This window comes from Empidonax traillii, unplaced genomic scaffold (genome assembly GCF_003031625.1).
Source record: "Empidonax traillii isolate 1590-97213 ecotype Southwest subspecies unplaced genomic scaffold, ASM303162v1 scaffold309:size1915965, whole genome shotgun sequence".
Taxonomy (NCBI): domain Eukaryota; kingdom Metazoa; phylum Chordata; class Aves; order Passeriformes; family Tyrannidae; genus Empidonax; species Empidonax traillii.
Window position 1 is genome coordinate 1,295,276 of NW_020955502.1, and position 15,442 is coordinate 1,310,717.

Sequence of the window (15,442 nt, forward strand, 5' to 3'; positions counted from 1 at the left end):
TTTAGGCAATTGTTCCATCCAGCCACATTAGCAAGGTATCCCAAGAAGATAATACTAAACTGATAGTAAATTACTGAGGAAAATTATTTCAAGGGATAGCCATTTGCTGGTGCTACTTTTATTTCTTTTTCCAAGGAAGGAAACCCAAGGGAAACATAATTTTAATCAAGTACAGTCTCCTTTTCAGGAATCTTGGCTTTCAGTATTTCCTCTTGAAAAGCAAAAATAAAGATCTTCATCAAACTTTCAAACAATTTGAAAATTAAGATTATTACATTTGACAATCATTATAAAATATAACACCTAGATTCTCTCCGCATATTTTTAATTTTTCAAGCAATTTACTGTCATCTAACAAGTGGCCCTGAAGAAACAGGGTCTGTTCCTTTGTACTAGTTAGTCCTGGAAGGACTTTGATGGTCCCTCATCCATGTCAGTGTTTGTTTGGCTTAAGTCAGGCACAGGATTGTAAAGGTCACTTGGGAGAGATGGACACCTTTAATTATAGTTGAGGATGTGCAAGGGAAGGATTCAGTCCCTTAGAAGCCAAAATTTTTCTTTTAGACTATAATTTAAACACATTTGATGGGGGAAAAAAAAAAACAAAAACAAAAAACAAACACACTATTAAGCCAGCAACATGATGGAATTTCACAGCACTGTCCTTACCTAACATGGATTTCTGCCAGGCAGAAGATGGGTTGGGAAAGGATCTGTGATGGACACCCAGGAGAGAAACTCTAGAAGCCAATTAGCTCTATTAGCTCAAAGAGACATGAACATGATCCTAAAGAAGAGGCAGTGAAATCACTGCTCCTCTCCAATGGGTCACCTGAAGCACATTTCCATTAGGGAATACAGGGGTTGGTCAGAGTGGCCATGCAGGACACCAGGAATGGGAACTGGGTGACTGAAGCAAGTGATGAGTTTAGGGGAACAGAGGAGTTGAGGAATGTCTGGTTTTCTGAAAGGGCAGAAGAACACAATTTTGAGGAAAAAGGGAAAAGGAAACCAAGTAAGAGAGAAAAAAGCTAGGAATTGACCATTTTCTCTTGGACTAAACCTATGTGACTGGACAAAGCACAGGAAATGAGAAAGTAGAACAGAGATTCAAGAACATGGGAATAGTCATTTGTACTGGAAAAGAACTCGGTTACAAAGACAGCAGTAGAGGAGAGAATAAATTTGCAGTGGAAATGTCACAGGACTGACATGGATGTGATCTCTGGTTCAATGCCTAAGGCAGAAGATGTAATTGCCAAGATGAGCCAGCACTGGGAATAAATAAGAGCAACCCAGGGAATGGGAGACAGGCAAAGATGTGAGGGGAGCAGGGAATCAAACAACAGAGAAATGTCTAGAGCGAGACAAAAAAATACATCAGTGAACTGGAAGCTGTAAAAAGGGAAGCAGCCAGGAAAACAGATGCCAAGGAATGGTGCTTTAATATGAAAACAGAAGTCACTGTGGATTAAAATGTAAGGATAGGGAATGACAGGCAAGGCTTTAAGTCAGAGCAATGGCTGGTAAGAAAGAGCTGAGAGGGTGGCAGTGATGAGGAAAGGAGAGTTGGATGCAGCATTGCTAAAACATGGAGGAGATTCCAAGGAAATACAAAGCAGCTGTACAGGCAGTCCCATACAGAAGGATGTGTTTGTGGTAAAGAACTTAAATCTTCACAGTGATGGAACAGCTTTCTAGACACAACAGAAGTGGAGGAAAAGGGAAAAAAAGGGTGAGGAGCACAAGCTGAAGAGACAGACACAAGAGAAAATGATACAAAATGTACTTTCTGCCTTCTTGATTTCTTTTCCATCACAACCAAGAGACACATTATGTCTAATCTACCAGTGAATGCTACTAATTCCATGAGGCGCAGAGTCAGTGTTAGTTAATTCTACCCCATCCCAGTCCCATTTTCACTTTTAGCTCCCTCAGAGTAGCAGCAAATCTGCTTATAGCGTCAACTTAAACACAGACCTATGACTGACATTTTAAACCATCATCCTAAACTGTGAGGCATTAAAATAGTAATTTAACCTGAATAATAAGAATTCACCATTGTAATTGGAGATGCTTTTGATCAGCCACATCTTTCTACAAGGCAGCAAAGGAAAGCCACAACACAGCATGGAGATCAACCTTCTAAAACACAAAATACAAACCCAGGGCTTAAATGGAACAGTAAAGAAACATTATCTGAAGCTGTGAAGAGATGCTGGTGTTGTTGCCCAGAGAAGCTGTGGCTGCCCCATCCCTGCAAGTGTCCAAGGCCAGGTTGGACAGGGCTTGGAGCAACCTGGGATAGTGGAAGGTGTCCCTGCCCATGGCAGGGAGTGGAACGGGATGAGCTTTAAGGTCCCTTCCAACCCAAACCAATCTGTGACTCTATGACCTTACCCACTCCTATGAGCTCAGCAGAGCTTGGACAGGACTCACTCTAAATAAAAGGCCACCTTTTGAGCTCTTCCCATTCCATAGCATCCAGCTGCCCTTAAACAGGCTATTCCTCATTCAATAAGCAGCTTGTATGTTAATTTCTGGTTTAACAACCAGTACTTGCAGTCTTCATATATGATTCCCTAAGTTTTTAGCTCTTTAAAACATTCACTACCTCTAACAAGATCAAGAAACTCCAGAATACTTTCAAGATTAGTCATAAAAACCGAATTCCATCTTTAGGAAAGACACCTTGAGAGCTTTGAGTGGTTGGATGCTCATCTGTTCACACTGACTTTGTCATCTACGTCAACCAGGTCACTGCGCTGTTTGAGCAGAGCTCTACAAGGTGTTCTCTGTCACAGGAAAAGTATTTGCATTCAGAACACGCATGAAAGAGACTGTAATAACAGTAAGCCTGGTGCCTTTCACCTGCTGCTTAGTCCTAAAACTGGATTTGATACAGTTTTCCATAGTAAATCACACCATGCACACAAAAAGATGGATCTGGCTTCCTTGCACTTTTTAGTACTTAAACAAAAAAAAGAGGGTATAAATTCTTACCTACTGCTACTTTTTCTTACAGGTATTTATACTGTTACCTCTTAGTAGATATATCTGAGAAAATAAAATATCTCACATTTTTTGTATTTTGTATATTTAAATTTATATTTCTATCATTTATATATTTACAAATGTATGGATTTCTTATACTTATTATAAAATTATATAAGCCAAAGAGCCATGATGTAAGATGGGCTTGCTTAGCAACTTTGATTGTACTTGATTTATTCTCAGAGAACATTTAAATGCCTTCTATATTATCCATAGTGAGTAATCACATATGTCAGGCCAATCTGTATTACTTGTGATTATTTTCTCATTTCCCAGCTATAGATTAATATTTTACAAATTAATTCAATAAGCCAATTTATTCTTCACAGGCAGAGACCTCCAGGGTGACTCCTGAGAAAAGAGAAGCCAATGGAAAAAAGTGCTAAAATTTCACCCATCCTGCTGAGAAAAGGCTTTATGTTCCTACAGAGATGTGGTATGAAGGAATCTCTAAAAATATATTGGTCTGGACAGACTGGCTCAGCTCTCCCCAGGCTGTTGTTCGATTTGTCAGTGTGTTATTTATTCATTTTACTCACTTCTGTGACTGTGATCAGCAGCAGGTGCACCTGCCTCTGCCATGAATTTGCCTGTGACTAAACACCTCATCTCCCATGAGTCACCTGCTCTTGACAGCCAGGATTGTGACTCTGCTCACTAGATCACAGAATCCCAGAATCTGCTGAGTTGGAAGGGACCCACAAGGGTCATCCAGTCCAACCCTCAGCCCTGCACAGGACCATCCCCGAGAGTCACACCAGGTGCCCCAGAGGATCATCCAAACACTCCTTGAGCTCTGGCAGCCTTGGTGCTGTGACCACTGCCCTGGGGAGCCTGTTCAGTGCCCAGCCACCCTCTGGGGGAAGAACCTTTTCCTGAGATCCAACCTAACCCTGCCCTGACACAGTTTGAGGCCATTCCCTGGGGTCCTGTCCCTGGTCCCCACAGAGCAGAGACTAGGATCCGGGTTCTGCTCACCAAGTCAGGGCCTGAGATAAGCTCAGTTGGTCATAGCCTGGTGCTAATAACACCAGCATTGTGGGTTTCATCCCCTCATGGGCCATTCATTTAAGAGTTGGACCTGATGATGCTCGTGGGTCCCTTTCAACTCAGAATATTCTGTGACTCTGAAATGAGGGCTTTGCTCACCAGGTCAGGCCTTTGCTCACCATGATGCCGAGACACTCTGTGCCTATAGCCAGAGACAACTACGGGCACCACAGCTACTGGCCAATATCACCCCGTGTAATTCAGTCCTTGTTAAATAAAAAATGCAAACATTATAAAAAATGTTAACAAATTACAAATGTATCTGTAATTTTCATGTAAAATGAAAATGAAAATGAGTGTTGGTGTCTTCTCCCAGATAACAAATGACAGGACAAGGGAAAACGGCCTCAAAGTTGTGAGGTTTAGGGGAGGTTTAGGTTGGATTTTGGGGAAAATTTCTTCCCCACAAGGGTTGTCCAGCCCTGGCACAGCTGCCCAGAGCAGTGGGAGCCCCCTTCCCTGGAGGGATTTAAAAGCTGTATGGACATGGCACTTGGGGACATGGGTCAGAGGTGGGATTGGCAGTGCTGGGGGATGGTTGGACTCGATGATTTGAGAGGTTTAACCAACCTAAATGATTCTGTGATTCTGTAAAACAGTGACAAGTAAGAAAAAAATCAATATTGCTCTGGCAGAGCAATGTTCTCACTGCTGCCCAATAATCCTGCAGAACTAATTCAAGCTCCCACTTTGCCAGGTCATTTTTGCATCCTGCCACACACTCCCGTGAAAAGCTGCAGTTTGGGTTGTTTGGCAGCACCCCCACTCACACAGGCAGTGGAAAGGGGACAAAAAGGAATGCTTAGCCTTGCACTGCCCTCCTCTTCCTTTCAACAAAAAGATTTAAATCGTTTTCATGAGCCCCATATTTCTCTGATATTGGTCTCACCTGCGGTAGCTGAGCAGGAACAGAGAACTCCACATTAATCTAAGTCTACTTAGGTTTTCATTTTACTCTTGCTCTTCCAGCCTCTTAGTTCTGCAGCAGTTGACTGACAAAACAGTTTGCACGCCAGTTATTTGGATTTCTTTGTGTTTCAGACCAACTACACCTCATCATCTCTCTCAGATTAAACAGGTGCATTTATTTATAGTTATTTTTCCCTAAGGAAACCCTGACACAGACAGGTAAAGCTCACTCCATCTCCTGTTCAACAGCAGGGCTGGAACCTCCAGCTTTCCAGGTGCCTCAGGTTTTGGTGCTGGGAAAGAACAGAAAATGCAGTTGCTCAATTGTCGGGATTCCCACACAGCTTTGTCCATTACAGCTTAATTAAAGGAATAAATTCCCAGCCAAAAATCCTAGAAAGCAGCTCACTGCCAGTGCCAATAAAAACAGGGTCAGAGAGGAGGTGGCTGTGGCCAAGTTTATAAGAAGTCTCATGTTTTTCTTCATGGAAAGAGTGTCCAGCAGTGGGTAACGAGCCCACGGAGCAGCAGTAAGGGCAAGAATGCGACCAAGGCCAACAGCAGAGGACAACAACGTGTTCTTGTTCCCCTAATTCATCCCAGTGACACTCTCAGTGTTAGCAGGGTCTGGGCTCAAAGGACCCAGGAGGGAATTGCTACAAAATGAAAGTTTACAAATATTCCAGGAGGTCTCGATGTAGCTACTGAAAACACGTAAGAGAAGGTCTAAAGGCGTCTGACCCCCCCAGAGCCTGGTGGATACAGACCATGAGTAATCTGGTAAACTGAGTCACTAGTTTGATTAAATGTGATTTCTATATTCAAGTGGATTTGGCTGAATTTTTCCAGGGAAATCACAGAATTGTTAGGGCCAGAAAGGACCTTTAAGATCATCAAGCCTAATCATCAACCAGTACCACCACCATGTTCACCACTAACTCCTGTCCTCAGGTGCCACACCTACATGGTTTTAACACCTCCAGGCGTGAGGACTCCACCACTGCCCTGTGCAACCTGTGTCAGGGCTGGACAACCCTTTCCATAAAAAAATTTCCCTAATACCCAACTTAAATCTCCCCTGGTGCAACCTGAGGCCTTTTCCTCTTGTCCTGTCATTTGTTATTCTGGAGGAATGAGGCCAAATACTGAACAAGAACTTATCTAATCACAGACTGGTTTGGGTTGGGAAGGACCTTAAAGTTCTTCCAGTACCACCCCCTGCCATGGGCAGGGACACCTTCTACTTTCCCAGGTTGCTCAAAGCCCCATCCAACCTGGCCTTGAACACTTCCAGGGATGGAATGTCATGGATCAGCTGGAGTTCTCCAGGTAACACAACAGTGTCGGATCTTGCCTTTCAAATGAAGATATCATTAGTCAGAAGCTTAAAAGAAAATCATGTCAAATTATTGTCTGATTCAGCTTTTCTATCAACTGTATTTCCATAATCTTCATTTATTTTATATTCTTGTGAGGATGAAGTTTGAACATAATATTTCAGAAGCTTCTTTGTCTTTTACTGATTAACAGTGATTCATTTCTTTCCATTCCACATACAATTCAAGCTGTCTTGTTGCATTCTGGGTTGAGGTATATAATTATAATTTAATCATGAAAAGCCTTTTTTGTGTGTCTACAGCTACCTCTGTTTTGAAGACTCGCATCTCCAGGCAAACCTTGCAGCACCAAACTTCAGAATCATCCTCAATAAAATTACTGGGCTCACCTTGCAATTCACACCAAGGGGGGATGTTATAATTTTGACTAAAATAAGTGCAAATGAATTAAAGGGTAATATTGCAGTAACAAAATATAAATTGTGTACAAAAAGACATGTATCAAATAATGATCATTTTAATTCAAAACCCATGACTAACCCAACATTATGTTTCTTGTTAAAATTCCTCTGTACCAACTACATCCCATACAAATCATAGTTATTCTATTTAGACCTTCAAGAAATCAGGAAAATAAAAAAAATGGCAACAGAGAAGATCCGAGAGCTTCAAAAACTGATGGCAACAGAAAATGGCTAAATACAGGCAGACAAAACACTTATCTGGGTATCTTTAGCTGAGAAAATAACTCCAGGGATAAGTCAGACATGCACAAATTCTCTCTGCAGCAGCTCCTTTTTGGACAGGTTGGCATTTGTACTGACCACCCAACGGGAGAGCACTGACCTCTGGATGTTTGGGTTGCCCGCTGTTTTTTCCCAATAGAAAGGATTCCTGGGATCTATTTTAATAAACAGACCTCCAGGATTTGTTACATAATATCAGAGGGGGTTGGGGGTCCACTAGTGACCCCCCAAACCAGAGCCAGGGGAGCAGCTCCCTGTGGGTGCCAACACCACCAGGGTTTAGTTGGATTTCTTTGACTGATCCTCATCAGGAAGAACCAGCATCCCAAAAAGTCAGCAAGGATGGGATATTCTCTAGCAGGAACATCTTACTAAGGGATAAAATAGCAATACTTTAGAGAAGACATTTCTCTAAATTATCTATTGGCATTTCCTCTGCCACATCTTTGGGAGGTATTAAAATGACTGGCAACAATGACAACAAACTCAAGGAATTTTCCTTTCCCACCTTGGTGAGCTCGAACAGATTTAAGCCTCAGTGACCATCTTTGTGTAACTTCTATGATCCACCTGCAGACAACATAGGAACAACTTCCCAACCGAATATTTTCAGCTTTTCAGGGATTATCTCGAGGGATCCCCAGCACCCCAAGCTCCCATCAAATCCAGTGCCCAGCACCAGGAGTAAGCCACCCCTAAATGGACCAAGTAATATTTTCACCATCCCTAAACGGACCAGGTAATATTTTTACCTACTAAAACCATAAAAAAAAAAAAAAATCACTGAGAAACCAAAACCCTTTAGGGCTGTTTCCAGATCCATATTGTTAGTTCAAATCACAGTAAGTCTGATTTTCAAAACAAAGGTCTCATATACATTTTCCATCATAATGTATATTATTTTAATTATGCACAGCATAATTAAAACCTTTTTTCCCCACAGAATAAATGAGATGTACTGATGAGCTGAGCTGACCTCCTTTTCCAAGGTAAGGAAATGCCCCACAGAAATGTGGTGCAGGCTTTTGAAATCCAGGAAGTGTGTTCAATCAGAATAATTGATCCTGCTTCATTACCATGAAAACGGATGGGATTTATGGAAATAATTACATTTTGACACAGGTGATGTCCAGAGGTCCCTCCCAAGTTCAACCATTCTGTGTTTTTAACAATTTGAAACATCGGTATAAAAACTAAAAATGTGGGTTTAAATATTTTTTCCTCCTAGTTTTTATTTTTCACATCATATGGGAAGCCAGTTCATCTATTTTTTTTTCCTATTCCAAGCTCGCAGGATATTCCCTCAGTTCTTCTCTAGTTGAATTTGCAATTATCTAAGAAATAAGATTTCAACCTATTTCACAGGGTGCTACCCCAGGGTCTGAAACAACATCTAAAAAACAAAACAACATTAAAAAAAAAAAAAAAAGCCCTATACTTCTCCAAAGTATCGTGTCCTTCTGAACTCCTGGGATTCACCCCACCATTCCTGTTAAAGCTTCCTATTATCCCAAATCTTTCCTTTTATCCCACAGGATTTACTGGTTTCAAATATGTAAAGGAATATTTGGGCAAATTACCACCTTCTCGGTTTACCAGAAATAATAATTTTATCATCCTTTTAATTCTCCATGCAAATCTCCACCAATTTATCATTCTAACTTTCCTTATCTCCCCCTTAAGTAATTGCCACCTTATCTATCCCTCAATTAATTCCCATCTTATCTATCCCTCAATTAATTACCAACAGCTTCCCAGGGACTATGAGCCGGCTCCGGCTGAACTCAGCATTTTTGCTGAAGGTTTCAGTTGCCCAAAATTGCAGTGAATTTTGGTTTTCTTTAGTTTCTGACGTTACATTTAATTCACTGCCCACGACCACCATCTGGAGAACAAGGAGCAGAACTGCAGGAGCAGAGACCAGAGCAGATTTGCCACTCAATACACTCAGCCCTCATCATAGTCCACTTGTACACCTGAAAAACCTGCTCCAGGAAGCTTTTGAGGTGGATGTGGAGAAAAAGATCAACCCTTCAATATTTTCTTCTTAAATTCTGATCACCAACCTGCCCAATAAAATTCTTTCAGAAGAAACAAGGCATAGACCCGCTCACTGATAAATAGCAAATTCACGGTCACACAAACACGTATTTAATAAAGCATTTAATATCAAAGTCTAAATATTTAACAGACCCTCTAAGCTTTGAAAAGCTCCACTATCTAATAGTTACCATATCAGCTCTTCATATAACTCTTAAAGCCTTTATTTCCTTATGCTTTGGGACACATCACAGAACTTATTTTTGTTTCAACAGAGAAACTTGCTGCAAAACTGTCAAAATATCTCCACACACCTGAATAAAATGTGTGGAAAGAGTGGAAATGAGCCTCCAGCTCTCAAACCCATCCCAGGAGCTGGGAAGTATCAAAAAAATAGGGAAGAGAACTATTTTGGAAGCTCTAAGTGTAGCTACAAATATATTCTTCACACCCTCTCTCTTCACTCTTGCCTGGATTTCTTATCACAAAGCTTTAGTTATAAAATATGGAGCAGGATGGTGGAAAACATTTTAACAAGTTTTATAAAAATATTCACAAAATTTGGGCAAAAGAAGCTTATAAGCCTTCTCCATTCATATTGTCAAACTGCACATCTATTGGAACCTCTATCCCATATGCAGGATCTTGCTCCTGCATGGCAACATTGGGTTTCAGCTCCAATTATTTCCTGCTCAGTAATATCACTTTATATTTATCCACACTGAAATTTTCCTTTATTGCCCACTCACTGAGTCTCTTAATGCTCATCTCATTCCAAAGCTGTTCCAAGGCAACCACAAATACAGGGATTATACACATTTAACCTGTGTCTGGGGTGTACTTCATGCAGAACTGAGCCATGGTGTAGAAACCTAAAGAGTTTGGGGACCAGATCCTGCTCCAAAAACATCTCAGTTATGAGGAGGGACCTTCTCACTCTCTGCAACTCCCTGACAGGAGGGTGGAGCCAGGTGGGGGTCAGGCTCTGCTCCCAGGGAACAAGGGGCAGGATGAGGCAGTGACCTCAAACTGTGCCAGGGGAGGTTTAAGTAGGTTATTAGGGAAAATTTCTTCATGGAAAGTGTTGTCCAGTCCTGGCACAGCTGCCCAGGGCAGTGCAGGGGTCACCATCCCTGGAGGGGTCAAAAAACATGTGGATGTGGCAGTTGGGGACATGGGTTAGTGATGGTGTTGGTTAACAGCTGGACTTGATGATCTTAAAGGTCTTTCCCAACCTTAACAATTCTATGATTTTATGACTCTGCTCCCTGAGAGTCTGGTCAGGGCCCAAATAACTGGGAATTGTATAGGGAAGGAATTGCCTGGTATGGGTAGAGATCAGTACTAAGCTAGGGAAAAGCCCTCAATGACTAGAACTTAAACAGAAAATGGGAAAGTTCAGCCCAGTTTCCTGCCCAGCAGTCAGAGCAGCCAATCTAACTAGGCAGAGTGGTGAGGGGGACGCAAACACAGAATCACAAAATATGTGAGCTGAAAAGGACCCACAAGGATCATCCAGTCCAACCCTCAGCCCTGCACAGGACCATCACCAGAAGTCACACCAGGTGCCCCAGAGGATCATCCAAACATTCCTTAAGCTCTGGCAGCCTTGGTGCTGTGACCACTGCCCTGGGGAGCCTGTTCAGTGCCCAACCACCCTCTGGGGAAGAACCTTTTCCTGAGATCCAACCTAACCCTGCCCTGACACAACTTCAGGCCATTCCCTGTGGTCCTGTCCCTGGTCCCCACAGAGCAGAGATCAGTGCCTGCCTCTCCTCTTTCCCTCCCCAGGAAGTTGTAACTGCAATGAGGTCTCCCCTCAGTCTCCTCTTCTCCAGCTGAACAGCCCAAGTGCCCTCAGCTTTCCTCACACGGCTTCCCCTCAGGGCCCTTCCCCATCTCCATTGCCCTCCTTTGGACACTCTCCAATGACTTCATATCTTCCTTATATTGTGGTGGCCCAAACGCCCCAATATTCCAGGTGAGGCCCTGGTGGAACACTCTGCATCACACACTGACCAGCAACTCCCAGTCCCTCCAGTAAACTGGGATTTTTACAGTGAAGAAATACCAAGAACCTGAGAATGTGTTATCAGGGGTTTCTCTGGGACTGGAGCACACGCAGTTCAAGGACAGATCCTCACTCACAGAATCTGCTGTACTGAAAAAAAGGAGCAGCAACGCCCCCTTGTGTTCCAAGGAAATTAATGATAAATCCATTGCAACTCCTTGCTTTTCTCCTAAATCAGGGACTAATGTGTATTCAAAGACCAGAATTAACTTATTCTTCCAATCCCACCTTGTGAACAGGCTCTCAATGGCCTCGCTGTCAGGATTGCAAATTGCTGCACACACACACAAGGGAACACTTGGACAATGCTCCCAAAGGTAAACCAACCCTTTTATCATCAAAATTCACAAGCTGTCTAAAATTAGATAACTCATTTTGTTAAATTCATCACAGCAATTAAGCACAAAACCTGAACAAAAGCTCCTGCTAAGTCCTCCCTAATTTCTGTATCTCAGCTATTCAAGTGCTTTTTAAAGGATAAATGAATTTGGGATGTTCTCTATAATTGTTCAAATGCAAACTGAAAAGTGCTGAGCTTAACAGAAGCTAAAACCAGATTCCAAGTTGGGAATAATGATGTGAACATGTCTTGCAATCAGAAAATAAAACTGAGAGTGGAGCATTTATAAACTAGAATCTAAAGCTCACTTGAAACCTGAAGTTGAAAGTACAGGTTGTAAGGTTGCATAAATGTCATTTCAAGATGTGTATGACAAGCAGGACAACCAACCTTATTTTGCCATTAAATCCATCCTTGCAATTCCAACACATGGACACTCAGGGCTTTGCCTCCTCTCCCGACTCTAGATTAATTTCCTTTTTTTTGGCACTTAACACCAGTTCCTATTTAAGAACTCACCTCTTAACAAGCCCCTTTTAATCAGCTCTCTGGTGGTTTCTTTGGGACTTATCTTGAGCTTAACATTAGAGTCAAATTGGGTTTTTTCAAGCCTTTTTTTCTAACACATGGACAGGAAATAGCCAGAGTTAAAGTCTTTTCCCTCAATCTGCTGTGGAAGAGTCCACCACCATCCTGAACTCTTGTGTGGGTGGAAAATCAGTAACACAAATCCTCTGGCCAAGATCAGAATTTATGACACAGAAATTTCATGAGGAATTTTAACAGAAGTAGAATTCCAAAGAAAAGGCAATACTTTGTAAAGTTATATGGATGACAAACCAACTGATAGAGTTCAACAGTACTGATTAGCGTAGAAAATTATCTATCCTAAAAAAATAAGGAAAAAAGCCAACTCCAAAGCAAAGAAAAAAAATTTTTAAAAGGCAATAAACCCACAATTACATGAGATTTACAATAAGGGAAAATAACTTACCAGTCTTGATAAGTGGTGATGGCAATACTTGGAGGTGTCAGCAAAGGCAAAGTTGTTGGTCTGCAGACAATGTCTCTGTCAGGTGTCCTGGCCTTCTCTGTCTGTCTCTGGGACAATGGTGGTAACTGCAAATTACCAGAGCAGCATCTTCTCCCTCTCCACAGGTCGATGCCCAGAGCATGAGTGGAAGTGCTGTAGGATTTACTCAGCCCACACTCCAGGTAATCCAGAGCGTTCTGCAAAGACAGAGAAGCCACTGAAGTTCTACAAGCAAATATTTCCCTCCATGAAGATAAAACACATTCAGTTTTTCTCCAATTGTTCTTCTGAAGGCTTGGGGAGCGCTGCGTTATTTTATCAAGTTAGGAGTGCACTTGAAAATTCATGCACAACTTGTCTAAACTAAATACAACATTTAATTCTGATGTAATTAAACACTTCCCCTTCAGAGAAAAGAACTCTGCCCTATGTCTGACATTGCTGGTAGAAACAGTCTCAAAAAAAGGTTTTGATCAACTGAAGCAGTTTTTCCTCTTCTAGTTTGTGCAGGTTTTTATTTAAAAGCATCCCCATGATCACAGAGCTGGCTGTCAGTCTCTTCAAACGCAGCCAGAAGTTCTCCCACAGCAGAACAGAGCTGCAAGAGGGTTGTCAGTTTTGGTCTCACCGAGAGAATTTAGCTCCTCAAATATATCTGTCCAATATAAACGAGGCTATTCCTGTATTCCATGTGATGAGCTATCAATAGAAGCTGGAGGGTTATTTTAATCCGTGTATATGTGGGGGTGTGTGTGTATATATATATATACATGTATTTATATATTTATGGCCACTTTTATCCTCTTTTTCTACCTCCTTCTGAGTTTTGATCTCTACCCTGCTCTTTCCACCTTTCACAGACCTTTCCAAATCCACATTACTGTCTCCCCAAACCCCTTGGTTCACTTTCCCTACAAACTGTGTTCTTCCAGCCAGCACTGGGGGACTACAGAGAAAATGAGAGAGGTTTAATTTTCTAGGAATAGCTTGTTGGACTTCATCCGGGGAGTCTTTTCCAACCTAAATGATTCTGTGGTTCTATGAACTGTGAAGGCCTCTGTTGCCTCACAGGTTCTTTCACTGCACAAAATCAGGTCAAAAACACTCGTAGGAATTCCGAGAAAAGCCTTGCCTTCTGTATGAGATCTAACTCAACCTGCCCTTATAGGACTATTTAGCTCTTTGTTATTATTTCAGAATTGTCCAGAAGAGTTTCCCAGCTTCCCATTAGATTTCAGATGTCTGTTTTCATTAAGGTCAGCAAGGACTGAGCAAACTCAGCCTCACGCTCAGGCAAACTGACAATGAGTAATGCCACACGTGCTCTAAGAGTGCAAAATAAACACATTTACTGGAGGAGTGCTACAGGTTACTCTAACTCTTAGGTTCCACTCCTCCACTGTGTTTTCCATTACATTCTACGTGATTTCCTGATTTTTGAGAGCCTCAGCTGTGACAAACAGGCCAATTAAGGCTGTGGTTATCAGGCCATCATTACAAAGTGATACATTTCTCCAGAGAACGGGAACTGGAGTTTAATTAATAGGGGATTACCATGATGATTAGAAAGTGTAGTGATGGAATAACACATTTATCATCACATTAAGTGTTCAGCAACTTCAGTAGGGAGAGATGAGGGAACACTCACAAGTATAGAAGTGCAGCATATGAGCAAAGGTGGGATCCAGAACAGATATTCCATAAGTCACACAAACATTCCCTGCTGGCTGCCCACGCTACACTGACCAAATACAGAGTATATGGTATCTATAAGACTGCTCTAAACCTCTCATGGGGGTTGGCTCCTTCATTTTAAAATATGCTATGCTTATTTTCTGCTTATTAAATAATAATCTTCCAGGATTATCAAAGAGCACTCAAATCAAAATCAGCTCATACTTCTGAAATAAGACAAAAATGGCTTTTTTTATTATTTTCATGAAGTACTGGGGAAAACAAAACATGCCTTCAGAAGAAACTCACCTCATCTGCAGTTACTGTCATGACACTTCTGCTTTTCTTCATTATCGAGATTGAAGCACACCCCGTTATAAAAAACTCCTGTTGCTAAATCCAATTTCTTCAGATGGGCAATCTGAAAGAAAAAACATATTTCTGAATAACAAACTGGCTTTGCTGACAAACTAAACACCACCATCACAGCTGATTTATAACTTGCTGCCCATTTTCATCGAGTCATGGAATTGTTAAGGTTGGAAAAGACCTTTAAGATTGTCAAGCCCAACGCTCAACCCAGCACCACCCCGTTCATCACTAAACCACGTCCTCAAGTGCCACTTCCACATGTTTTGAACACTTCCAGCAATGGTGACTCCACAGCTTCCCTGGGCATCCTGTTCCAGTGCTTTACAACCCTTTCCATGAAAAAACTTCCCTTAATATCTAATCTAAACCTCCCCTGGTGCAAGTCGAGGCTGTTTCCTCTCGTCCTGTCTGGTTTTCCATAAAACACAGGCAGCAGATGTTCTGCAAGTGCAGCTCTGTAACTGTGAAAGGCCAATTCAATATTTAGCAAAATCATGTTGAGAGCAACCAGCATTCCCGAGGCTCTGCTGTCTAAGCCAGCCTTGAGACCAGCCCAGTAATCTGGGATCAAAGCTAACAGGTTTTTCTTTGAAATGTCTTTAATTGAGCCCTTTTCAGAGGTACAGCACAGAAGGTCTCCAAGAACAGCTCGAGGTGGCTCTTACAGAAGAAATTTGCATTTGTAATGCGATTCTAAAATTCAATGACAACTCTCAAACATTATTTATTATTACACTGCCACTCACACTCCAGCCACTAAATCACAGCCTTCTGCAGAGGTGACACTGCAGCCACCTTGAACAAAGCAGGAATGAG

General features: G+C 41.8%; 1 protein-coding gene across 1 annotated transcript in view; it reads right to left on the reverse strand.

The window, feature by feature from the left end:
- Positions 1-14,675, reverse strand: part of PDE4B (phosphodiesterase 4B) — a 173,526-nt gene extending 158,851 nt beyond the window's left edge. Inside the window, exons 1-2 of the mRNA XM_027891113.1 lie at positions 14,564-14,675; positions 12,542-12,777 (exon numbers count right to left, since the gene is read on the reverse strand). Coding sequence (XP_027746914.1) covers positions 12,542-12,777; positions 14,564-14,605 — 278 coding nt within the window. The 5' untranslated portion in view covers positions 14,606-14,675. The remainder of the gene's footprint in view (positions 1-12,541; positions 12,778-14,563) is intronic.
- Positions 14,676-15,442: the final 767 nt, after the last annotated feature.